At 44.0% G+C, this 26194-nt stretch overlaps 1 protein-coding gene across 2 annotated transcripts in view; it reads left to right on the top strand.

The window, feature by feature from the left end:
* LOC121001736 (polyamine-modulated factor 1-binding protein 1-like) overlaps positions 1–26194 on the top strand; it is a 370872-nt gene that overhangs the window by 20325 nt on the left and 324353 nt on the right. For both annotated transcript variants that reach the window (XM_040432927.1, XM_040432926.1), the window contains exons 3-6: positions 14913–14996; positions 17051–17218; positions 23537–23620; positions 25690–25857. In XM_040432927.1, coding sequence (XP_040288861.1) covers positions 14913–14996; positions 17051–17218; positions 23537–23620; positions 25690–25857 — 504 coding nt within the window. The remainder of the gene's footprint in view (positions 1–14912; positions 14997–17050; positions 17219–23536; positions 23621–25689; positions 25858–26194) is intronic.

Here is a 26194-nt window from a genome sequence, read left to right as displayed (position 1 = left end):
TGGCACTCCCGGTAGTGGTGCGGCCTGCTTTACAGCTTTTCCTAGGCCAGTGAGAACAAGTTAAATGGTCATTTGGTCTAGGCTCAGCTCAGCCCCATAGAAGTGAATGGGGCTGAGCGTGATACCAAGCACAGCCGCTATACAATGTATGGCACTGTGCTTGGTGAGCTGGAGAAGGCCGTGGTGATCACAGGAGTGCCGCCAGTTCCTTCTCAAAACAGCTGATCGGCGGAGGTCCCTCACCGATCAGATACTGGTGACCTATCCAGAGGATAGGTCAGCAGTATTAAAATCTTAGACAACCCTTTTAAATCCTGAAGGACCCCTTGAACAGTGTCTGTGTTTATGCCAGGTGATTTTACAGCAGTGATCCTGTTCTGTAAGCGGTAGGAATATGGCTACTTTCACACTGGCGTTTTGGCTTTCCGTTTGTGAGATCCGTATATGGCTCTCACAAGCGGTCCAAAACGGATCAGTTTTGCCTTTAATGCGTTCTGAATGGAAAAGGATCCGCTCAGAATGCATCAGTTTGCCTCCGTTCAATCCATATTCCGCTTTGGAGGCGGACACCAAAACGCTGCCTGCAGCGTTTTGGTGTCTGACTGACGAAACTGAGCCAAACTGATCCGTCCTGGCACACAATGTAAGTCCATGGGGACGGATCCGTTTTCTATGACACAATCTGGCACATTAGAAAACGGATCCGTCCTCTATTGACTTTCAATGGTGTTCATAACTGATCCGTCTTGGCTATGTTAAAGATAATACAAACGGATCCGTTCTGAACGGATGCAGACGGTGGTTTTATCTGAACTGATCCGTCTGTGCAGATCCATGACGGATCCGCACCAAACGTGAGTGTGAAAGTAGCCTAACACTTAGGCTTGGTTCACACCTGAGCGTTTTACAGCGCGTTCCTACGCGCTGTAAAACGCTCAACATGCAAAAACCAATGATTCCCTATGGGCATGGTTCTCACCTGAGCGTTTTACAGGCGTACGAACGTGCTGTAAAACGCCCTACGCCCCAAGAAGTACAGGAGCTTCTTTGGGGCGTATTGTCGCGCGTACGCCTCTGTTGTCAATAGCAAGAACGCGCGTACGACGCGCGTTTCCAAATACAAAGACGCCCCAAAATATGCCCGATAAAAACGCCTGTAAACAGTGCTTATCGGATATGCTCAGGTGTGAACCCAGCCTTGAGTATTTGCCGTTCAGTCATCTGAAGAGCACAAGGGGCAGAGTGGTTCCATCGTTGTGTAAGCAGTTCATTTACTTGTGGATGGAGAGCAAAATTACAGAGGCTGTTTGAACACTGAAATTATGCAGTAAATTGTCTGTGAAGCTTGTAAATCTTTTCTGATTCTCCTAGAAATACTCGGGCTCCATAAAAAGCCGTAATTTAACATTTCTTATAGCCGTATACCAAGAGAGGGCATAAGGGGCATACATTTTGTAATGTTTTGTAGGGAACAGCAGTTTTCCGCTTAGACACTTGCTTCTATATTAGTGTGGAAACTCACATTTTACTATTCATTTGTTATCTAATATTCTACATTTCTACTGAATACAATCACCGGTCCATATTTGTCATGAAAAACCGCTGTCATAATCAAACCTACCTTTACACTGAAAGGTAATTTTTTTTAACCTTTAGTTTATATCATTGACTGTTCTGTCAGCAGGATCAACCCCATTAAAAAGCCACCGTGAAGCTTAGTGTGGCTGACCCTACTGATTGAAAACATTGGGTTGCTACTACCCATCCTCAGTGCATTTAATCTCATTGGCATATTTTTAGAAACGCATATTTCTCCTAAATGCAGCAACAGATTGTAAGAAGAGAGGTATGCTTTTAATCAACAGGGTCAGCCCTGCCAGGCGTTATGGCTGGTTTAATAGGGTTGATCTGTTGCTTAAAAGGGTTGTCTACTCTTTAAATTTTTTTTTTTTTACTGTTGCTGGATTATTCTCAGGATCGGCTATCAATGTCTGATCAGCGGGCACCCCACATCCTGCACCCCTGCAGATGAGCTGTTTTAGAGTAGCTCCAACGTCAGAACTACTGCAGAACAACTGATCAGTGGGGGGTCAGGGTCTGCCGTCCCTGCCAATCGCATATTGATGGCCTATGCTGAGGATAGGCCATCAATATAAAATGGCCAGAAAATCCCTTTAATGTATTAGATACTAAAGTCCATGGACAACCCCTTTAATTATTTATCCTGGGAAGGTTTGAATAAACTGGGTGTCACCATTCCTCTTGGTAAAGGGGTTATACCATAATTAATGTCAAATTTGAAAATCAGACATCATATAGCACATGACAATCTCTTTCTAACAAAGCTAGAACCAGCCCAGGTCTCCCCATTCATTGCTCTGCTAGATTTATATCAAGCTGGCATCTCAAGGGGCGCTCCCTTTCTCAGAGGATATGTCCTGTCTGCTGCAGCTGGTGGCAGGTAAAATATGGTACTGAGCAACTACGTCCACCTCCGTGCGGTAGACAGATACTAGAAAAAGAGCAAACAGCAGGTGGCGCTATACAGGTAGATTTCATTGAATGACTCAGTGGCCATGCTAAATTTTGAATTCCATGCATTTACAGAAGTATTCAGATTCTGGTTTAAAAACCATAGACATATTTTTTATGGAACAACCCATTTAGTTGATGTGTTTTCCAAAATGTAAAACAAACAATTTTTTGTATAATTGGTGGGCTAATATTGTCAGTAGCCATGTCATAGGGTTTGTCATCTGATTTTGTTTTTAGAATAGTGAACAGAACCTGACATGTAACATTACTTTTCCACGTTTTTGTCCTTCCAGCCTCCTTTGGGACCATTAGAATATTTTTTTGTCTTTGTTTCTTACAACCTTTTATGGGTTTGAATGATAGGTAGGTATTACTGGTAGTGTATATACCTTTCATAATTACCAGGTAACATTTGCCGCAGGATATCATTTCTGTGGGAAGTAGACCAGACTGTGGTGAACAAGGTGTCCTCCAGCACGCGTAGTAGCAACTACTTCTCTTTCCTTTTTGTAAGATATCCATTAATAAGACTGGTCAGAGCATAATAGTGACAGCTAGATTATACGTGTGAACTAAAGTGGCTGGGGGAGAGGTAATTGAAGGAGGGAGTTGATATTACTCAACCAGTTTAGAAACGTGGAAGTCCCAATTCTTTGTAGGAGAATTTACTCTCATGTAGTATAGATTTCCAAACAGACTCTTTGCTCTCCATGAAGTCCTATAGATGGGTTCCTTAGGAGGTCACAGGCAAGGTAGATGATCTGCAATCAAGATTGCTTTTCATGAAATGTAAAACATCCTGGTACTTCTGGGGATGGGAGGGACACAGAACTAGGCCTCAAGGCTAGTGAGAGGGAAATGTTCACCTCCTAGGAAGTCCCTAAACCTGGCCCGACTCCTTGAAGGTGGGAAAATACATACGCCGTAACCTAGACCGTAGGAGCCCTGGTAGTGGCAGGGAATGAGACTACTGGTTCCTTCCCAGGGGAACGAACCAGCGTCTCCCTGAGGCCTAGTAACAGCAAGCACAGGGGAAACAACCAAATACAAGGAGCAGTACAACTTCTCTTATAGAAAATGGATGAGCAGGAACACAGGAAAAGGTCCACACACCAACTCTTCCAAATCCAAGCAGAGAATATCAACCGCATGGTATGAAGTGTGAGACCAAACTAAGTAGGGAATGCAGTAATGACCACGGGCTGCACCTGACAAGAGTGTGTGGTCATTACCAAACCAACACTGAGAATCAAGAGACTGTCAGTTAACCTCACGTGCAGTCAGTCTCTCCGATCTTCTAACCTCTGTCAGAGAAGGTACCGAGACAACTCCGTTCTGAGCTGACTATATGTTACGATATTCTAGGTGCACCAAAATTCTGGCTCATTTTGTACCAAAAGACTGAAGTACATGCGTTGGGATAGATTTCATTTAATCAACTCAGTGATGATGTAAGCAAGAGAAAAGTGTGTAAGATGTCTAGCGAGATGCACCAGATCTATCACACAGCTTGCACCACTGTCATAAATTTTGTGCATCTTCTGCCTGGTCTCGTTATAAAGTGGCTTACCAATGGTTAAATATGTGTTGCTTATCTATTCTCAGGATTGGTAATCGGTGCTAGATTGGTGGAAGTCCGACTCCTGGTATACCGGCTGTATAGCTGTTTGATTGGGACTCTTCATAGTATACCAAGAACAGCACCCTATATTGTACTTGGAACCCCACTGATTGGGTAATGATGACCTATCCTTAGCATAGATAATCCATATTTAAGGGTACTTTCACACTTGTGGCAGGACGGATCCGACAGGCTGTTCACCATGTCGGATCCGTCCTTCCGCTATTTCGCCGTGCCGCCGCTCCGTCCCCATTGACTATAATGGGGGCGGGGACGGAGCTCCGGCGCAGCACGGCAGTGCACAGCGAAAGGCCGCCGGACTAAAAGTCCTGCATGTCCGACTTTTTAGTCCGGCGGCTCTCGCCGTGCACTGCCGTGCTGCGCCGGAGCTCCGCCCCCGTCCCCATTATAGTCAATGGGGACGGAGCGGTGGCACGGCGAAATAGTGGAAGGACAGATCCGACAGGGTGAACAGCCTGTCGGATCCGTCCTGCCGCAAGTGTGAAAGTAGTCTAAAGGGGATCCTTAGGATATCACATCAGCGAGGGTCCAAGTCCAGACACTCCCGGCAATGTTTCAGGGAGCTACTGCGCTCACCGGAGCTCTGATAAGTGTTGCAGGTAGAGATGAGAAAAGCTTGCTTCGCTCATCACTAGTTGCAGGCTTTCAGCAGCTTTCCAAGCACAGCGCCGTACATTGTATAGTGGCAGTGCTTGGTATTGCAGCTCAGCCCCATTGACTTGAATGGGGCTGAGCTGCAACTAGGCCAAGTGACTCATGTACAGTGATGTCACTGGCCTAGGAAGAGGGTGCAGCACTCAAGGCCTCTTCTTACAGCTGATCGGTGGGGCTACCGGGTGTCGCACTGCTGTAGATCTGATACTGATGACCTATCCTGAGGAGAAGTCATAAATATCTTATTTCGTCTGGATACCCTTTAATTCCCAGAAACCCTCTAAAACTGTCTAAAATGAAGACAATATTAAAAGGATTGTCCAGGCTTTTACTATTGATGACCTATCCTCTGGAGTGAAAATGATGTACTGGAGGATCTGCCACATGGTGGATGCCAACAATATCTGAGTGACCCCATTGCCTTTATAGTGGGGTCTATTGGATTTGATTGTGTTGTCCATCATTTTGACAGAAAGAATAGCCTAAGATAAAAATAAGAAAAGAACTAGAATAAGCAGGTGATTTTTTTTATATTTGTTTTTGGCGTCCATCCTGTATATGTCTGTATGTCCGTACACTGCAGTGTAATGTGCTGCTCGGAGCTGTTTACTGAGAAGTGAATTACACAGTATGCAGCCCTTGTACTATCGGATCTTCATACTTTGAGTTACTAAGTGCTGTGAACCTTTCTTCAGGCCATTGGTGCGGGTCCTCCAGCTATGTCACATGTTTGTGATATAGAAATGACATTCAGTGTGACAAGCTTAGAGAAATTGTCTTAAAGGGGACGATGGTCAGCTTACTTACCTGATCCCCGCCGCTAGGTTCCTGCTCCATTGCTACCCTGCTGGCTCTGCAAGTCCCGGCTCTCCCCAAGTCAACATCCCGTTTGACAATGGTCACATGACTGCTGCAGCCGCTGACTGGCCACAGCGGTGATGTGTCACTGGGTCACATGCCGCATGGGTGACACATCAACGGTGCGGCCACGTGACCCGCATCAAAATGGAGGCTGATGCACAAAGATCTGGGATCTTCAGAGCCAGAGTGCTACTGATGGAGTTGTAAGTATGATTACCACGCTGGGAGAGTCTGAAGAAGAAGTCACCAGGGGTAAACAGAAGTGTGGGTTAATAACCGGACCCAATGGAGTCTTTGTAATAAAGTAATAGAGTTTCCTTTGATTACCCTCCTAGGCTACAAAAAGGTCATTTAACGAAAGGCACCATTTTCTACAAACACTGGTTTAGCCATCAAGTCTGCAAAAGAGTTTCAAAACTTAATTTTGGACGGAATCGCTGTAATTACTGGGCTGGTGGTTCAAGCAAATTATTATGTATAATGGAAAACGTGTTTAAAGAAATGTGCAGGCTGTAATTAAATGATAGGGTTTCATAAATGCCTGTACTTTTCGTGTTGAGTAAGCAGGGCGTGCTGTACAAATAACTTTTACTTTTTACTTTTTCATTTTTTTTTTATGTACTTGCTATATGAGGCTGTGTAACCCTTTCACGCCTCCAGGCCTTGAGCGCGCAGCGAAGTGGTTAACCAGGTACACGATCCCGTTAACGTGCTCCGCTTTCTAAAGAAAACACAGCTAATAGTTTCTGCAAAGATCACACGTCTCTCCAACATCTGTTTCGAGTCTGCTATGAAAACTGTGTCTCTGATCTCATGTGTTGAACTTCTGTATCTTTGCCACTGTCTATTTCCTGCGAAAAAACACACCGAACAATAATAGCTTTTGTTCTTAACCTTCCAACCACTGGAGCAGCTGAACAAATAACTTCCATGCTTTCATTTGCAATAATTTATTCCACGTATATGTTTGCGCAAAGTCATTTCATTTATTGAATGTTTCATCATTTAAAAATCAAATTGTGGGATTGAAACTACCGAAAACTGCCATCTAATGGTTTCCTGATGCTTAACTCTCTTAGTAGCATTTTCTTGGAAATACATCATTTCGACTCCAGCCGAGCCGTAGAAAGTGTCCTCAGCACTTAGCAACTTTAATGTATTGTGCAAAAAAAAAGCACAATTTAACCACTGTTTACTTTTTTCCCTGTGTTTCCTCCTCTGTCAATGTTAATTATCGCTGACATTCATTTTGCTTTATGGTAGTCATCGCTGCCAGATTTCAACAGAAATACCAGCGCAGAGATTTCATTGTATTAGTATGTGGTGAAGTCCTAAATGACATGCAGTTGGATAAACATTTTCAGGTTTCGAAATGCCGAAATAGAATAGGGATTAGTGGAATGATACACAATGATCTTTTCTTCATTCTGCCTTAAAGAAGCAGAAAGCAGCTGGCAGGGACATAATAATCATCCTGAGGGCGGCCATTTTCACTCCTTCGGCGCTTCTGTTTAATGGAAGTCTCTTCTTTTTTGGGGGGGCTCTAAGCTGTTCAGACAAGGGGATGACTGTTTTACAGCGTGGCGGAGTAATTCATCTGGCTGGAAATCCCTCTTAAGGTCATTAATTTAAATGCTTCTTAAAGTGGTTTGTATAAGGGGCTTAATAAAAAGACAGTGGTGCTAGTTTTCTTGTCTGTGGGAGACTCTGGCGTTAGTATGTTTCTGCCACAGTCTCCAAGACTCATCATATGTGATCATCTAAACCATAAAATGTAGAATTTCATGTATTTTGTCATTTCAAAAAGTTGGATCCTTTAAGAAATTTTGGTCCAGAATTTATTTTGACTGTGTTGTCATTTGCTGTGATTAGTACCGGTATATAAAATCCAAAAATGTCAGGGATAACGATGAGAAATACCTAGTGACCTACAGAATTGGCTGGAGTTAAGTATCTAATCTGTAGGACAGACTGGGCCATCAAGTTTGATATTGCTTCTCTTCAAAACGAAAGGATACAACTTCTCAAGTCTGCAGAGTTAAAGGGAACTTGTCATCTGGTTCATGGTGCCCTTACTATAGGCAGCAAGAAATCCTTACAGGATCCCTTATGACGGAGAGCTACATGGTATTAAATATGAACTGTGCTCAGGCAGAAGAGCCTAGACATTGTGGGAAGAGTCCGCTATGCAGCTTCTTCCCTCCCTGTGTAGCTTCATTGACAAGACTCTGTTTGCATATAGAATAAGGCTGTACCAAGAAGAAAAGATAGGATCTACTGGCCACTCTCTGTGGAAAATAAGATTCTTACCTGATGAAGGGATCATTGCGATCCCGAAACGTGTTTTTTTGCACCAGTAAATCATCATCTGAAACTCTCACGTGGAATCTTCTTTTCGCTGGAGCACCGCCAGTATCCTTCTTCTGTGTATTTCTGGGCCATCACGGAAACCAGAGGGAAGATTTGCAGCAACCGAGTGTCACGGTCCCACCTGTGACAGGGACTAGAAGATCGAGGAGACTGGCTGCATGTGATTGACAGCCCCTTTGGTTTCACCTTTTTGTGTTTTTGCTGGGGATGACCACACCTCTTGTCTCAGGTGTAGCTTAAAGGGGTTCTGCACTTTCATTTAACTGATGATCTATCCTCTGGATAGATCATCAGCTTCTGATAGGCGGGGGTCCGACACCCGGGACCCCCGCCGATCAGCTGTTTGACAAGGCAGCTGATCGGCCCTATCTAACCCTAACAGGGCCCTGCAGATAGTGTCAGGACACGGATGGCCTATTCCTTCCCAGATAAAGGAATAGGAGACCCCCTCAGGCCTAATATCAGCAGGTAGGGGAAAACAACAAAGAAGATGAACTTAACTTCCAGAAGTATGCAGATAAGAAGAAACTCAGAGAGAACCAACACAGGACTTCCACAAACAAGGAGCTATCAACCGCATAGCATGATGGATGAGGCCGGACTAAATAGAGGAGAAGGAATGACCACTTAAAGGGGTTCTGCACTTTCATTTAACTGATGATCTATCCTCTGGATAGATCATCAGCTTCTGATCGGCGGGGGTCCGACACCCGGGACCCCCGCCGATCAGCTGTTCTCAAACAGTCCTGTGTTGGTTCTCTCTGAGTTTCTGCTTATCTGCATACTTCTGGGAGTTAAGTTTATCTTCTTTGTTGTTTTCCCCTACCTGCTGATATTAGGCCTGAGGGCGTCTCCTATTCCTTTATCTGGGAAGGAATAGGCCATCCGTGTCCTGACACTATCTGCAGGGCCCTGTTAGGGTTAGATAGGGCTTAGGTTCCTGCATATGAACATTCCTACCATCAAGGTCTGTTCATACTGATAGCAGTCAGAGCTCGGCGTAGGGACTCACTAGGTGTGACCTTTTCCCTTTCCCTAGGTTCCAGGCCTAATACTTTTTCCCTTCCCTTCTGTGTTCAGTGTGGAGTGTATTTACCACACTGCGCCGTGACACCATGGCCTCTAATCTTAAATGTCTGCAGAGCTGTTGTGCACTCATCTCAACAGCATTAGGTGAGTAGCCTCTCTGTGAGCCCTCACCCGCTCTGCCTGATGGCCCTGCCTATATTCTCTCCTCTGCTCTTTTCTCAAGTGCATGTTTGCATATAGGAGACCTTTAATTCAAACCCAGTGGACACTTCTCACCGTTTACCCAGTCATTTATAAACAATGGCCCTGACTGACTCATCAAGACCGGTGTCCGCTCACCGCTCTTGGTGGTGCCTGCTCTGCTGGAGCTGCCATGTAGTTTATGGCAAGGTACAGGCCTCGTCATAGATTACATGGCTCCTCTGGCAGTCCATACACTACTGTAGATTTCAATCTTTATGCCAGTTTCTTGACTGAGTAATGATGAAGGAGCCGGGGCCGGTTGCACCGCCCACAGTCCGCCCTCACCACGCCCTTTTCATGTAAAATTGGCGAGGGTGGCCTAAAATGCCAATTGCGACTAGAGAAGTGGCAGATCCGGTGGGTTTGCGACTTTTATATGCCAAAAACAAGTGTGAAGGGAATATTGAATTCCCCCCTATGTTCTCTATGAAATGCCTTAGCATGTCAGAGTAAAACATAGTGCTCTGTCATAAGACCTTGTCGGGATTTCATACTGCCCGTGGTTTGGGCAGCATGAACCTGATGGACAGGTTGCCTTTAACGGCAGAAATGGTTTGGGCTATATCAGCCAGTAGACTGAAGAGATAATAATACCTTTCATTGGCGACCTAATAAAAAAAGAAAGCAAAACTTTCCTCATCAGTTATCATGTAGTTATCCATTAAAAGGGTCACTGAGGTTTGGTAGATTGTTTGCCATGTCATAGAGACATATCAAAAACTTTGATCCATGGGGGTCAGAGTGATGAGACCCCCACCAGTCGCTAGATTGAGGAGAGCGAAGCGCTCCCATATCATGCCCTCTCATCTCTGCAGAGCAAGAAATCAAGACCGCACCAATAGACTTTCTGTTGACCCTGACTCCTGCAGTGAGGGGAGCGTGATATTTGCACTTCTCTTTGTTTTAGCAACCGGTGGGGCTCTTAGCGCTTAGACCTCCACTGATTAAAACTTTTGACATACCAAAAATTGTACTAAAACTCAGTGACCCTTTAAATATTATCCACTGCTGAAGATTTCCATACTTTTCTCTCTTTTTATATTTTTGGCTTATAACGGAGAGTTTAATTCCAAGGATGTCCAATTGGTTCACTTCTCCCAAAAGCAAATGAATAGCTGAACACACAAACCAAACTGCAGTTAAATTGGAATCGGGTTATTTGTCTAATTGAAGCTTCGTTCTCCTAATATGATGTATAACTAGTTATTATATCCTTGTATGATTGTGTTTCAGGCTTATATTTAGCTGAGCTGTTCCTATTTATCTGAGGTTCCTTCCATCCAGAAATAGTATTAATTGGTTAGGAAGGAAAGAGGTTGTGTAACAATATAAAAATAAACCAAATCCAAACAGCTTATTAGAGGCGCTCATAATTTTGAGGCAGTTTAGTAAATAAGTAACAAGCATTTAAGCGTCTCTATTTGCTCTTTGTAAGGGCAGGATATTACACCTACAAATCCTTACTTCTAGTAACCAGAAAGCACAAAAATAGTTTTTATTTTTACTAATATTCATTAAAGGTGTTATCCAGTTTCACAAACAGCCCCCCGTCAGAGGGAATATACTTACATCGCTCCCTGCGCCGCTCCTCGTCCCTGCACTGCCGCTGCTGCTTCTCCCTGTACACGGAGGTGGTTAGCCAATGGCAGACAGGGACGAGCCTCACTAGCGTCACCCGCGATGCCAGGGAGGCTCGTCCCCATCCCCGCCTGCCATTGGCTGCTCCCCCCCGACACCGGATGTTTTCATCCGTGTACAGGAAGAAGCAGCAGTGGCGGTGTGTGGACCAGGAGCGGAGCTGGGTAAGAAAATAACCTCTGAGGGGCTGGCACATGGGAGGGCTGTTTGTGAAATTGCATAACCCCTTTAATATGACTGCATCAAAATAATGAATATTAAAGGGGTTGTCCAGTGAGATATATTAAGGACCTATCATCAGCATAGGTCATCAGTATCTGATCGGCAGGGGGCTGACACCTGGTACCCCCACCGATCAGCTGTTTGAAGAGGAGGTGGCAGTCCATGTGAGCGCCACTTTTTTGCCTTCATTACACTGCACTTCGTCTCCATTCAAGTGAATAGAGAGAGTACTTGTAACTACACTACACCACAGGAGAAGTGTAGTGCCGCCTCCTTGTCAAATAGCTGATCAGGACACCCACCAATCAGATACTGATGACCTATCCTGACAATAGGGCATCAATATATATGGCCGGACAACCCCTTTAAAGAGGAGCTGTCATCTCTCCTGACATGTCTGCTTTAGCAACTAATTGCATTCCTCATGTAATAACCATTCTAGAGCATCTTCTCTTACGACTTTGTGTTGTAACATTAATTTATTATTCCTTCTAGAAGTTATGAATGAAATACTAGCAGTTTTGCAATGAAGGTCCTGCTGGGTGTTACCAGTTGGGTGTGTCCCTGAACAGTCTGACACTATGCAGTCAGAGCTGTCAGTTTCAGACTGTGCAGAGACACCCCCCCCCCCCCCCCCCCCCCAATTAGTAACACTAATCAGGACCTTCATTGCAGACCGCTAGCAATTTATTCATAACTTCTAGCAGGAACAATAATCGAAAGGTACAACATAGTCATAAGAACAGATGCTCCAGAATTATTGTTATAATAGGGGTGCAAGTAGTGGCTAAAACAGACATGACAGGAGAGGTTATAGGTCCTCCTAAAAACCCGGGATCTGCTCCTCTGGTGTTATATCTGTTAGCAGTCTAGAGATGACACCACAGAACAAATACGTGATCTTGCCGCAATCAATAAAGGGATCTGGCAACACTCACAATATGGTACACTAACCAAAACCACCTTAGGCTATTTTCACACATGCAGTATATTTCCGTGGTGCCTTACCTTATCCTTGTATCCTCTTGTGTGTGGATGGTTAATAACTGGAGGCTTACAAACTGCTCAGAAGCATCACAATGGAAATCCATAGGCAGCGTGTGGAGCATGGGATTATTATTTCCCAGATAGTCCAAGTGATGTGCACAGTGCCTAATTTGGGTGGGTGTAGAACTCCTGAAGTGTGGGCACTGTAACTGTTCTCCACAGATTGGTTGTCCTGTCCACTTACAGCAGAGGAACTTCTGAGGCTCATACCTTCCCCCTTTTCTGGAGCTGTAGGCCACTGCATGCACTGTCTACATTGACATTTTGGTTAACTATCGGTCTGTCGTTCCCTACTTTCTGCTTTGATCTGGAGCTCAGGATGGGGGATACTGCAATACAAAATCACTCTGGCTGACGTTTCCCTCTCGCACGCCCAAAGATGGATGGTTTAAAATTGGCCAAGACCTTGGTGTAGTCTGCTTGGATGTGGCAAGCGCTCCATATTCCCCAACATTTCAGGAGCCATATGTTCATGCGTTAGATGACCTGCTTGGCACAAACACATTTACGCAAAAACCCCATAAGAAGGAGAAAAAAAGCAGGACTCTTGTATCTAAAACATTTTATATTCTTTATTGCAGCATATATAAATAAATATGTAGACATAAGTCATGTAAAATGGGGACTAAACATCTGGATATGGAGCAATGTCCATAAACGCCGTACTGAGTATGGATCCTAAAACACCCACATAGCTCCCACAAGAGATGGAAATACATGTACATACCACAAAGGTAGGTAAGCCTGTACCAATCCAAATAATATCAGGAAATAATGATATCAAATCTACATAGCAAACATACTGCTACAGAGGGGGTAAAGTAACATACCCACTCAAAGGGTTAACCACCCATGTAGGACCAGGAGAAACATAAAGGAAAAAGAAAAAAAAAACACCAAAGAAATATAACAAAAACTGAGGTCCGGACAATAACCAACCTGTGGACATGTTTGAGGGAGCCTGGTGCAAGGAGTCCAAGAACTCAACTCGCCTTGGCTTCGTAGTTTAAATAGTTTTGTTCTCCTAAATAAGATCTATGGAATAAAATGTAAAAAGTTGACTCTAGAAGATCAATAAATGATCAGAAAAGCTTATTTTTCTCACAAATGTAGGACATTTGGCAGGCTAATAAAATAAGCCAGTGGGCTTTACAGAGTAGCAGCCACTTACTGCGTGCTGCCGAGGCGCTGGTGTAACGTGGTGTCAGGGGTGTTATTTTCAGAAGGTTATGACTAGAGTTTTAAGTTTTAGGGTACTTTCACACTAGCGTTTTTCTTTTCCGGCATAGAGTTCCATCCTAGGGGCTCAATACCGGAAAAGGACTGATCATGAACTGACCCATGCATTCTGAATGGAGAGTAATCCGTTGAGGATGCATCAGGATGTCTGCAGTTCAGTCTTTTTTTGTTTTCAGGACAGAGATAATACCGCAGCATGCTACAGTTTTATCTCCGGCCCAAAAAACGGAACACTTGCCTGAATGACGGATCCGAAAAAAAATGTGAAAAAAATGAATGCCGGATCCGTTTTTCCGGATGACACCGGAAAGACGGATCCGGCATTTCAATGCATTTGTAAGACTGATCAGGATCCTGATCAGTCATACAAATGCCATCAGTTGGCATACGTTTTGACGGATCAGGCAGGCAGTTCTGGCGACGGAACTGTTTGCCGGATCACTCTGCCGCTAGTGTGAAAGTAGCCTTATTTAATCCTCGCTGCCATTGTTCTTGTGCACGTTAGTGACGCGCGGTTATTTTCAAGGTGTTAAATTCTTTTGCGTTTTGGGCAAAAGCCGGGCACTTGTTCCAGGCGTTCCCTCTAACTAATGTATAATTTGAATATATATTTTTGAAGGCAGTGACCTTGGCTGTTTGTAATCGCATCTGAAGCAATTATGGCGCTGATGGTGATGGAGAGAGATGGCAGGGAGCAGACAGAATTGCATGAATTAGTGTAAACCGGGAACGCTGCTAAGCGGCATTAGGTGACAGTGAGCTTTTTAATGAGGGAAGACACAAAGTAATTAAATGTTGACACACAATTATGAAATGTATCAGAGAGCAAATCAACACTGCAATAAGGGAATGGGAACAGACATTTGTGGCGGAGGAAAAAAAACCTGTCCCGTGCTCCGTCATCTGAAACTGTTCTTTATGAGCGCAGGGTGAAGGTCAAGGAGGTATCTTAACTCCATCAATCGTTTGGACAGTTACAAATGACCTTTCACTTTCCATAAGACATTCAATATTCTGAATTGGAGAGATACATTTTTCTGTGTTTGGAAAATGATGAAATTGAAATCCTTCATATCACGCAAGGTGCAGCCCTGTTGAAATCTCATGAACGCCTCATTCACCCCAACGTGCATTCACGTTCGCTACCCCATTAACATGGAGCCAATCGCTTAACGCTTGCTGTATATTTCAGCCGCCCGATGGCCAGAGTGCCCTCGCTCGGAAACAGTATGTGTGTTCAAAGATCATGTGAAAAATGACTGTGTAAAATTGCACCCCGAGCAGCTGTTATTAGATATCGTCTGCGGGTTTGCCATTGCTATGGATTTTACTGCCGTACCTTTTAGTCATTTGGAGGGTAGAGAACTTGTCGCCAGCGCTGTTCACATTGCTTCTATTCAAATGTTTTCTATAACCATTTTTTTTTCCTTAGATACATGACAAAGAAAGCAAACGTGAGGCCCTACAGAAGGAACTATTAAAAGCTCAAAACCAGTACTCTGCATGTTATGATGAGGTAATCAATTTTAATTGCCTGTTTTGTATTAACCTTTGCTTTTTATTTCCTTATTCCTTTGGCAGTGTACGTACCTAAAATATACATCTATAATTAGGGATCCTGTTGTGATTGTTTATGGTTTCTGTTACCTTTTGTAATGTCTCAGTTACGTGTGCCAAGTAGAAAAACCATTTTCCCTTCTGCTTCCAAACAGCCGAAGATGCAGAGTCTTCTGTTTGTAATAATGTGAGCAGGAACACTGGCGGAATCTATATGTTCAAGGGCTGCAGTGATTACTGCGGCGTCTTTGTATAGGAAAGGCTAAAAACACAGGGTGTTCCATATGCTTCCACCAAAGGCTTGGCCTGGCGCATGCACTTATGTACCTACACAGTCGTGCCTGGCATGGCTTGCCAATAAGACAAAAAAGACGTATGACATGCGTTATCCTCCACTATTAGCCAGAGCGGAGAACGGCCACAAAGTGCGTCTTGCTCTGGAGGGCCATATGTTACATGAACAACCCATTGACTAGGCAGTAGTCCATTTCTTATGTAGGGAAATTGAACACTTGGTGCTAGATCTCCCCTCACTGGTCCCCGCCACGGCCATTCCCAGCTGCTGCTGTCCCAGCTGCCCTCCACTTCCTGGTCTTGGGTTTGATTCACAGCCAATCACTGGCTGCAGCAGTGACCAGTCTTAGCCACTGATTGGCTGAGCGGGCAGTCTAAGCTATTTGCTGTGACGGAGAAGGATCAGTGAGTTAGGTTTCTCTTGCCATTATTTGGAAAGATTTTTTTTTTATGTGCCTGGGTTGGCCTCACTAGGATATGCCATCAATGTCAGAAATGTGCAGGTCGCACCTCTAGAGAATGTGGCCCTCGAAGTTAAGGAGAGCACACGGCCCATGCTTGGTACTCTCTCCAATCTTCCCTACGAGAGTTCGGTAAATAGCTGAGCGAGCGTGCTCAGCTATTTTCCGAATTCCCATTGCGGGGAATGTAGAGCACACCACACCAGCGCAGCCATCTCTCAGTTCAACCCTCTCTGCTATTTTTTTAACTCCCGTATTGGTGAACGGAGGGTGGCCGTGCATGTACGGCTGCTGTCTATTTATTTTGGGGGCCCCGTTCTGGAGTGGGACCCACACCTGTCTGACATTGTTGCCGTACTCTGACGATATGCTATCAGTGTCGTAGATAGGAATACCCCTTTTAAATCGACTGTAAATAAATGCCCCCATTGTCTGATAGGTCCATCTATCTCGTAAACTGAGCCGGCAGAGTGAAGGAGGGCGCGTGTGCGGCTGCCCTCCATTCATTTCTAAGGGGCTGCCGAAAATAGCCGAGCGCTGGCTGGGCTATTTCCGTCGTCCCTATTGAAATGAATAGAAGCGGTGGCCACGCAAGTGCGGTGCGTTCCCATTCATTTCTATGGGGCCGATGGAAATAGCCAGCGTGGCCGTGGAGGGTGGCCGCCCATGTGTGGTGCTCCCTCCTTCACTTTGCCGGCTCAGTATATGAGATAAACCCCCACCTATCCTAGGGATATGTCCCCAATGTCTGAGATGGGAATACCCCTTTAATGGACTTCCCTTTTAAAATGTCTGAGTTCTCCCATATTTAAAGGGTAATTCCATTAATATTTGAATTTAATATGAACCTCATTCGTAAAAGTAAACTGTGAATCCAAATCCTTCCCCATCGATAAGTTATGCTATACGTCAAACTCCGGGACGACAGAAGGATGAGAATAATAAGATCCTGCAGAGAACACAATGCAGACTGCTCGGTATGATTAAGAAACTATTGAAACACGTATCAAGTATTTCCTTTGTACTAGCGGCTTACATCTATGACCCAAGCAAACAGCTGTCAAAAATGCCATTTCTTTTCAAGTCTGCGGGAGTCTGTGTACTCGCATGTCGTGAATATTCACGAGACGAGCAGCTTTTTGCTCAAATTAGATGCAGTTCCTTCAGAGGATTAGGCTCCACTTTAGGGAACATAATGTGAAGATGGGACAGCAGCAATATTTGAAATGAACCTTGCATTTATCTGTTTTACATCCAGTTGCTCCACCGGGACAAACTTCTACATAAACTTAAGGAAGAAAATATTCGGCTGACGGAGCAAATCATACAGCAGTCCCAGGACATTTCCAAGACGAGCGAAGAAAGGAAGAGACTGGAGCTGAAGCTGGCAGTTGTCACAGAGAGACATAAAACTGCACAACAGGAGGTGTGTGCCTGTGTGTTACTTACCTCCCCCTTCCTCCTCCAGCGCCTCTTGTCAATTACACATTTATTGTATATAACAAGACATGTCATTTGTAACGTGTGTTCTTCACAAATAGCAACAACATATGCGTCATTCCTTTTAAAGGTATTGCATCTCATTTTTCTTTCATGGTTTGTTTCCAGGGTCTGTCAAGTCTTTACTTTGTTTAGTGCACAGTTTGGTTGGGGGGAAAATTGTGACAAATATTTGTAAGGCAAAAAGTCAAAGACTTTGAGGGCACTTTCACACTAGCGTTTTTTTTTCCGGTATTGAGTTCTGTCACAGGAGCTCTATACCGGAAAAAATACTGATCAGTTCTATCCTAATGCATTCTGAATAGAGAACAATCCGTTCAGGATGCATCAGTTCAGTCCCTCTTACGTTTTTTGGACAGAGAAAATACCGCAGCATGCTGCAGTTTTCTCTCCGGCCAAAATTACTGATCACTTGCCGGAATGCCGGCATTATTTTCCATTGAAGTGTATTAGTGCCGGATCCGGCATTAAGTGTTCCGGCATGCGCAGACCTTTTAAAAATGCAAAAAAAAAATTTATACTCTCTGCCGAAAAACGGATCCGGTATTTCAATGCATTTGTCAGACGGATCCGCATCTAGATCAGTCTGACAAATGCCATTAGTTTGCGTCCAGATTGCCGCATCCGGCAGGCAGTTCCGGCGACGGAACTGCCTGCCAGAATCCTCTGACGCAAGTGTGAAAGTGCCCTTAGACTTTGTGACTATCTTCTGGTGCTTCAGTAGTGCAGCCAGTGTATTACTCATAGACATGGCACAGGCATATACTTGGCAGTGACACCATCTGCATCCTTTAGCCCTTCTCGGACTATCGCGCACTTCATCATTGCACATAGTGAGGTTGAGTGGCTTTATTGCTGGGGGAACCAATCCATGTGAATTTTAAAGAGGAGCTGTCCCCTCTCTCGACATGACTGTTTTAATAGCTACATGCATCCCCCATGTAATAGCAGTTCTGGAGCATCTATTGTATGTTGTGCCATTCCTGTATTATTCCTATATGATACTAGGACTCTGTGTATCATACATATATTATTTCTTCTAGAAGTTATGGATGAATTGCTAGCAGTTTGCAGTGACAGCCTGCCACTATCCAATCAGTGCTGACCGTTTCAGACTGTGCAGGGACACCCCCCCAACTGGTAGCTCCCTTCTGGACTTTCACTGCAAACTGCTAGCAATTTATTCATAACTTATTGAAGGAATAATAAATAAAAAGTGAATTGATTACTGGGAGCAATCTGGAGGGAATTTATTATGCCCTGAACGTCAGAATTTTGGCGTCCCAAAATATGGCTTTGTGATTTTTGGGGGCTTATTGGCTCGAAAACATGCAGTTCACATATATCAGTTGTGTCTGGCTCCATGGCCTAAAGTAGCTGGCCGGACACAACTGATACATGTGAAGTGGGCTTTACCTGTTAAATACACAGCAACTGTTGACATATATCACAACAATAGCAATCAAAGCAGTCAGGTCAGAATAGTCAAAGTCTTTAAATTGGCAAAGACTATTAGGCCTCTTTCACACAGGCGTCATGGATTTGGGCCGGATAAGATGCGGGTGCGTCGCGGGAAGATGCGCAAGAAAAATTGCCATGTTTGGTACATGTTTGGGATCAGTGTTGTGTAGATTGTATTATTTTCCCTTATAACATGGTTATAAGGGAAAATAATAGCATTCTTAATACAGAATGCTTAGTAAAATAGGGCTGGAGGGGTTAAAAAATAATTAACTCACCTTAATCCACTTGCTCGCGCAGCCCGACTTCTTTTCTGTCTTCTTTCTTCAGGACCTGGGTAAAAAACCTTTTGATGACATCACTGCGCTCATCACATGGCCCATCACATGGTGATGGATCATGTGACGGACCATGTGAGGAGCGCAGTGACATCACCACAGGTCCTTTTCCTCATTGCACAGCAAAGAAAAAGAAAGAAGAGAAGCCGGGCTGCGCGAACAAGTGGATGAGGTGAGTTAAATTATTTTTTATTTTTTTTAACCCCTCCAGCCCGATTGTACTATGCATTCTGTTTTAAGAATGCTATTATTTTCCCTTATAACCATGTTATAAGGGAAAATAATAATGATCGGGTCCCCATCCCGATCGTCTCCTAGCAACCGTGCGTGAAAATCGCACTGCATCCGCACTTGCTTGCGGATGCTTGCGATTTTCACGCAGCCCCATTCACTTCTATGGGGCCTGCGTTGCGTGAAAAACGCACAAAATAGAGCATGCTGAGATTTTCACGCAACGCACAAGTGATGCGTGAAAATCACCGCTCATGTGCACAGCCCCATAGAAATGAATGGGTCAGGATTCAGTGCGGGTGCAATGCGTTCACCTCACGCATTGCACCCGCGCGGAAATCTCGCCCGTGTGAAAGAGGCCTTAGACTTTGTGAATATCTTCTGGTACATCTTCAGTACTGTCTGCAACAGTCTATTTATCACATAAAGTGTCAGTTAGACTCCACCATATCTGTAAGAACCCAATTACACAACCGTATTAATGGTCCGCACACGATCCGCATTTTTTTACGAATAGGATGGGGACCCGTTCATTTCAATGGGGCCGCAAAAAATGTGAACAGCACACCGTGTGCTGTCCGCATCCGTATGTCCTTTCCGTAGCCTCGCAAAAAAGATAGAATATGTCCTATTCTTGTCCCTTTTGCAGACAAAGATAGGCATTGTTACAACGGGTCCGTAAAAAAATGGATGCAGCACAGACAACACACGGACATCAAATCCATATTTATTTGCGGACTGCAAAATACTTACGGTCATGTGAATGCACCCTGAGGGCTCGTGTCCAAGAAAGTAAGGCCTCCATGCCCATATTGCGGATCGCAAACGGCGGGCCTGCAATATACAATCACTGGCTATGTGCACTTTGTGCTGTGGATGCAGACCCATTGACTTGAATGGGTCCGAGATCCGCAAAATATGGCAAAAAATAGCACATGTCTTATCCTTTACAGTGTGGAGGCACGGACCCAAAAGCCCACGGAAGCGTTCGCAGTGTTTCTGTGGGCTTCTGATCCTTGCCTCTGCCCCGCAAAAGATACGACATGTCCTATCTTCGGCCGTATCTTGCATATCGCAGACCCATTTAAGTCAACGGGTCTGCATCCGCAGCATGGAGTGCACACGGCCAGTGCTCGTGCATTGCGGACCGCTATTTGCAGTCCGCATCACGGGCACAGAGCCCTTACGTTTGTAGGCGTAAGCCCTAAATTGCATTTGACAAAGATGCTAAGTTTAGTACAGTTCTTGAAAAGAGCCACATGGCTTCAGGGCCCAGGCAATGTACAGCACTAAACTGGCTGCAAAAGAAATATTCAAAAAGCTACTGCAGTTTATAGAAGCATAAAACATGTCTGATACCATAAACTGTATTGAAAGGATATTCCCATCTTGTAATGTCACAGCAAGGATATCCCATAACATTATGACTAGTGAGGGCTTGACCTCTGGGACGCCCTCAATCCTAAGAAAAAAGACTAAAGGGACCAAGGTCCTTTTAGGATTTCACCTGCACGTCCTAGTCACCCTTTTATGTTTACCTTCCTTAGTTTTTCCAGAGGAAGGTATAAAGCTCCTCTGAATAGCAGAGACCAATTTATAAAAAGACTAGTAAAATGCCTTCCTGACCCTTACATGCTTTCAGAGAGATTCCCCAGCTTCAACGTTAATATTAGTAACCCTGTATATTGTCCTTTTCAAGGAAGATGGAAACCATTTCTCCTATTCACAATCCAGTATAATTACTGTAAGGCTAAGGGTACTTTCACACTAGCGTTTTTGTTTTCCGGTATTGAGTTTCGTCACAAGAGCTCTATACCGGAAAAGAACTGATCAGTTTTATCCCCATGCATTCTTAATGGAGAGCAGTCCGTTCAGGATGTCATCAGTTCAGTCACTAAACGGAGTTTTGGACAGAGGAAATACCACAGAATGCTGCAGTATTATCTCCGTCCAAAATTCCGGATCAGTTGCCGGACCCGGCATTAATTTACATTTGAATGTTTTAGTGCCAGATCCGGTATTAAAAATGCTGCAATGCCGGATCCGTCCTTCTGCTGTCTGTTTGCATGCAGATTGCCGGATCCGGCAGGCAGTTCCGGCGAGTGTGAAAGTAGCCTAATTCCTATTTGAATAAATACGCTGCACATTAAAGGCATCTTCTGGTCGCTGACATTAAAGCCACGGATTGCATTATAAATGGAAAGCAATCCGTTAGGTATGCATCAGGATGTCTTCCTTTTCGTCCCTTTTATGCATGCTGCAGTATTTTCTCTGGCCAAAATTCCGGAACGCTTGCCGGATTGCAGGATCAGGCATTAATTTCCATTGAAAGATATTAATGCTGGATCCTGTACCAAGTGTTCAGGAAATTGCCACATAGACGGATCTGGTTTTCTGGTCTGTGCATGTGCGGATCCGAAATTTTTTCAGATGACACCAGAGAGACGGATCCGATATTTCAATGCATTTGTCATCCGGATCCGGAAACAAGTGTTATCCGTTTGCATACAGATTTCCGGCAACGGAACAGCCTGCCTGATTCTTCTAACGCTAGTGTGAAAGTAGCCTTACTTACATGTGACCATTGCAGTCTTTCAGCGGTCATGTACCATACTTACTGTCAGCACAAGCCAAGTGTAGCAGGCAGTGGGTGTGGACCCACTGTGCCAGCTAAGTGGTTTTGGTTTTGGATTATCCCTAAAGGCTCATGCAAACGACCATTGGATGCTTTGTGGTGTGCATAGCTACAGATACCGGCTCTGTGAATTTGTAATTTTGCAGAACGGAATGGCTGGCCACTAATAGAACAATCCTATCCTTGTCCGTAATGCAGACAATAATAGGACACCGTTCCCTATTTTTTATGTGAAACGGAACGGACAAGTTTTCATCCTTTAAAGGGAACCTGTCACCCTCCAAAAACCATCTGAAGCCGCCAGCAGTACCTGAGAGTAGCCAGCAGTGTGTTTCTGACGATTGTTTTTGTATCCTGAAGGGCAGTGCGGCAAAAGCTCAGAAAACGTTCCTTTATCCCTGCCGGCGCGCTTCTTAGACATGCTTGAAGTCAAGGTGACCACGCCCCGTTCCCTGCCCCTTTGCTGTGACTGACAGCCGGCAGTTCGGCAAAGCCAGCCGAACTGTCGTGCATAAGCGCTGTCAGTCACAGCAAAGGGGCAGGGAAGGGGGCGTGGTTACCTTGGCTTGAAGCGAGGAGGTTGCTGCCCCCTTGACTTCAAGCATGTCTAGAGAAGCGCGCCGGCAGGGGATAAAGGAACGTTTTCTGAGCTTTTGCCGCATCTGCCTTCAGGAACAAAACAATCGTCAGAAACACACTGCTCGCTACTCTCAGGTACTGCTGGCGGCTTCAGATGGTTTTTGGAGGTGACAGGTTCCCTTTAACTCCTGTACGGGGATCTGGTTTCCACTGCAGGGTACCCACCAGGCCGCTTCCTCTTGGAATATTCTTGGTGTAGTTTTCAACGGACCCACAGAGGTCAGAGAAACCGGGGCGAAGCACCAGAGGGACAGGCAATACTCATGGCCAGAAACAGGCCGAGGGCAGGGCAGGCAGAGTTTGTGATATAATGTGAAACGGGTCTAAGCTCAGGGCAGACAGCTGAGGATTAAAGCAGTAAAACAGGATAAGGTCAGTGCAAGGAGTAGCAGAATAGGTTAACAGGTAGAGGTTCGTTCACGGGCAGACAGTCTGAATAGCACACCTTCACTTGCTATATTAGCAAACTAGGGACCTAAAGCTCAAGCACCCTGCCCTAGAGTTTTGTTTCTATATCTGGAGGAGTCTGTGATGGTCATGCTGGCGATCATGTATCACTTCCTTATTCTTTACTAATATGCTATCATACCTAACACTGAGTATATATCTGTAGATATTTTTTGCTTTATGACCTGAAAAATAACACATTATGTTGCTGAGTGAAGGGGTTAAACCGGACAGGTTTCAGGTCTAGCGGCACTTTGGTTGAAGGTTTGTCTGTATCTGTATAACTTAGTGTTGCCCTTTGTGTGGAATATCTAAGGAATCATACACTGAAAAGGAACCAGCCAGAAAAGAAATGACACAAAAAGGTTGAGAGCACAATGCCTTGACTTGCTCAAGTTAGTTTTGAATGAAGTTAGTTATTCATTCCGGTGTCTTAACTCTCGCTCATTGTCCATCTGTATTTAATTTTGAGATTTCTTTTTTTTTTTTTTAGGTTAATAACAGAGATCAAATCATTTTACAACTTAAAACAGACTTTAAAACATCACAGGAGAAATATTTTGGCACTCAAGAAGAAGTAAGTACTATGAGAGTTTAGACTGGAACGTCTGTTCACAGATCATTCTTCAGACCATTCTGCCAAAGCTGTTGGTAAGATGGAAAGTGCTTCAGCTCCTTTCCTACCATTTTCCGCTACATGTGGTACACTCCTCGAGATTTAATAATTGGGAGAAGGCTTGTCTGTCATTTTGACCTTTGTGTTACCCATCACACAGTGTACAACAGTAAACCATTTTAGATTCCGGAGAAGGAAGTTGGGTATACACAAGTCACTTGGTTTAATTCAGTGCAAGCCAAGCTCTGACCTTGTTGCATATGGAACAATCTAAATGATGAATATGTGCTGTCACAATAGGACGGGCACTGCTTATTATTGGAATCTTCTATTAAATTAATGACAATTTGCAATCTGGATTTTTTTTCTATGGTTTGTAACCACATAGCCCTGAATTTCTTACAGCAGATACAGTATACTGCAGAAAACATTTAGAACACTTTAGTGCCTTTTTGTCCCCCTTTTGAATGTTATATTTTTGCCGTTCTGAGAATGAAATAAAGAAATGTTCTTATCATAAGAAAACGTCAGATTTTTTTTCACTGTCAGTCTCATAAGAAACCAATCAATAATAACTCTAGGTATTATTTAATTCTTCTCTGGCTCTGTGTAGAATGGAAGGGTACAAGGTCACATTAGAAATCGCTCATGCAGGTAATTAAAGGGGTTGTTATCCTCAATATGTGCAATGCTACGCCTTTTAAAGTTTGTGGGATTGCTGAGTACAGTGCTTGGCTATCTCCAGCAATGTCACATAGTTTGAATGGAGCAACAGTGCTCATACTTGATCACCACTCTATTGGAATGTGCCTCTGGGACCCCCTGTTCTCAAAAACTCTGGGGGCCCCAGTGATCGAACCCCCACTGATCTCAGAAATGTGGTCCTATGTCCCCTGTTTGAATGGAGCAGCTGGACTCAGTAAATTTGGGGGCGAGGAGGCTTGACAGGACTTAAATGGTAATTCTACTTTCAACTAAATTTGCATCAATCAATAGTACAGGTAAATATAAGAAACCTTGTAATATGTCTTATCAGAGAATTTTTTTTTTAGTTTCCTTCTAGTAGCTCACTCCTCCTCACCCCACCCCTCTCCATAAACTTCTATGGGCAGAATGTCTGTGTGTCTCTCACTTCTTCCATCCTCCCCTTCCCTTCTCCGTAGATTTGGACTATGGGCAGCAGGTAATCTCATCCTTCAGTGAGTTGGCTGTATTGTATATCTTGACTCTCAAAACCTATTTATCAAAGAAAGTTAGTTGGGGTGGGGAGGAGGAATTTTTCTTTGATGAGATATATTGGAAAGTTCCTTATATTCACCTGTACTATTGACTTATGCAAGGTTTGATGAAATGATAACCACCATTTAAGTCCAAAAACCATAAACCATATGCTCTGCATAATAGTGCTCCTGAAAGGCAAGCGTAGATCAATAATGAATAGTACTTACATGGTCGCTGTCATTTCAACATATTTTGCATAAATACGTAGTACAGGTGAATAGAAGAAATGTCGTAGTATATCTTATCAGAGAAAAATGAAATTATATGGCAAAGAATGTGGCTAATGAACCATACAAGTTTGAGTACTATGCTTTAATAATGACCACATACACAAAGGTAATATTGCAGACTATGCAGGGATATGCCCCACTGACAAGGGAAATGACAAAGCCCACTTCTCAATTTATCCATACGTTTCCAGGAGCAATGACAGAGGAAAGACACAATACTTAGTTCTAAGAGTTTGTTCTTTTTATGGGCAATGTAAGTAGTTTATTAATCAGGAAAGGTGGCAGGTCTTCAGAAAAGTTTAAAACTTGTTAAAGTGTTAGCCTACTTTCTACCGTATCTATCATTAGCCAACTATACTGGAAGTGCTGTCATGAGATCAGATCTCTCAGCTGGAGTGCTGTATGAATAGTTATAAAGCATAATGTCCAGGTTAATATAATACCCTGTAATGTTTTTTGTCCCATTACAGTCCACCAGGTAGGAGACACATCCGTTTTTAAACAGTTTTAATTTTACAGTTGAGTCTTCAAGAGGCAGAAGTTTCAAGACTCCAGCAAAGGATTAAATCTCTACAAAGTGAATCTCGGGAATTGTGGGAAAAATGCAACGATCAGGAGGATCGATTGAATCAGGCTGAAAAAGCAAAGCAGCAGCTCTTGCATCAAGAAGAGATCCACCTTGGCCAGGTAATTGGAGAACTGTGAATTAGCAGATGGGTGTTTTTTTTGTTGGAAATATGAATAGAAATTACCTTATTTTGGTATGCTTCGTCAATCGGGTTTCTGAACAAATAATAGGTTAAAGGGGCTGTGCAGTGGGTTAATATTGGTGATCTATCTTCAGGATAGATCATCAGTATCAGATTGACGGGAGACAACACAGTTCACTTAACTTCGACAAATAGTTGTAATTACACTGCAGCACCTCTAGAAAGGAGACAACACACAGGTAATTTTGGAAGGACTGTAGCACTTGCATGCCACCCTTTCAAACAGCTGATGGCCCGGGGTACTGAGAATCGGA

The sequence above is a fragment of the Bufo bufo genome, chromosome 5 (genome assembly GCF_905171765.1).
Source record: "Bufo bufo chromosome 5, aBufBuf1.1, whole genome shotgun sequence".
Classification (NCBI taxonomy): Eukaryota; Metazoa; Chordata; class Amphibia; order Anura; family Bufonidae; genus Bufo; species Bufo bufo.
The sequence above is the reverse complement of the archived record's forward strand: the minus strand, read 5'-3'. Positions and strand labels throughout refer to the sequence as shown.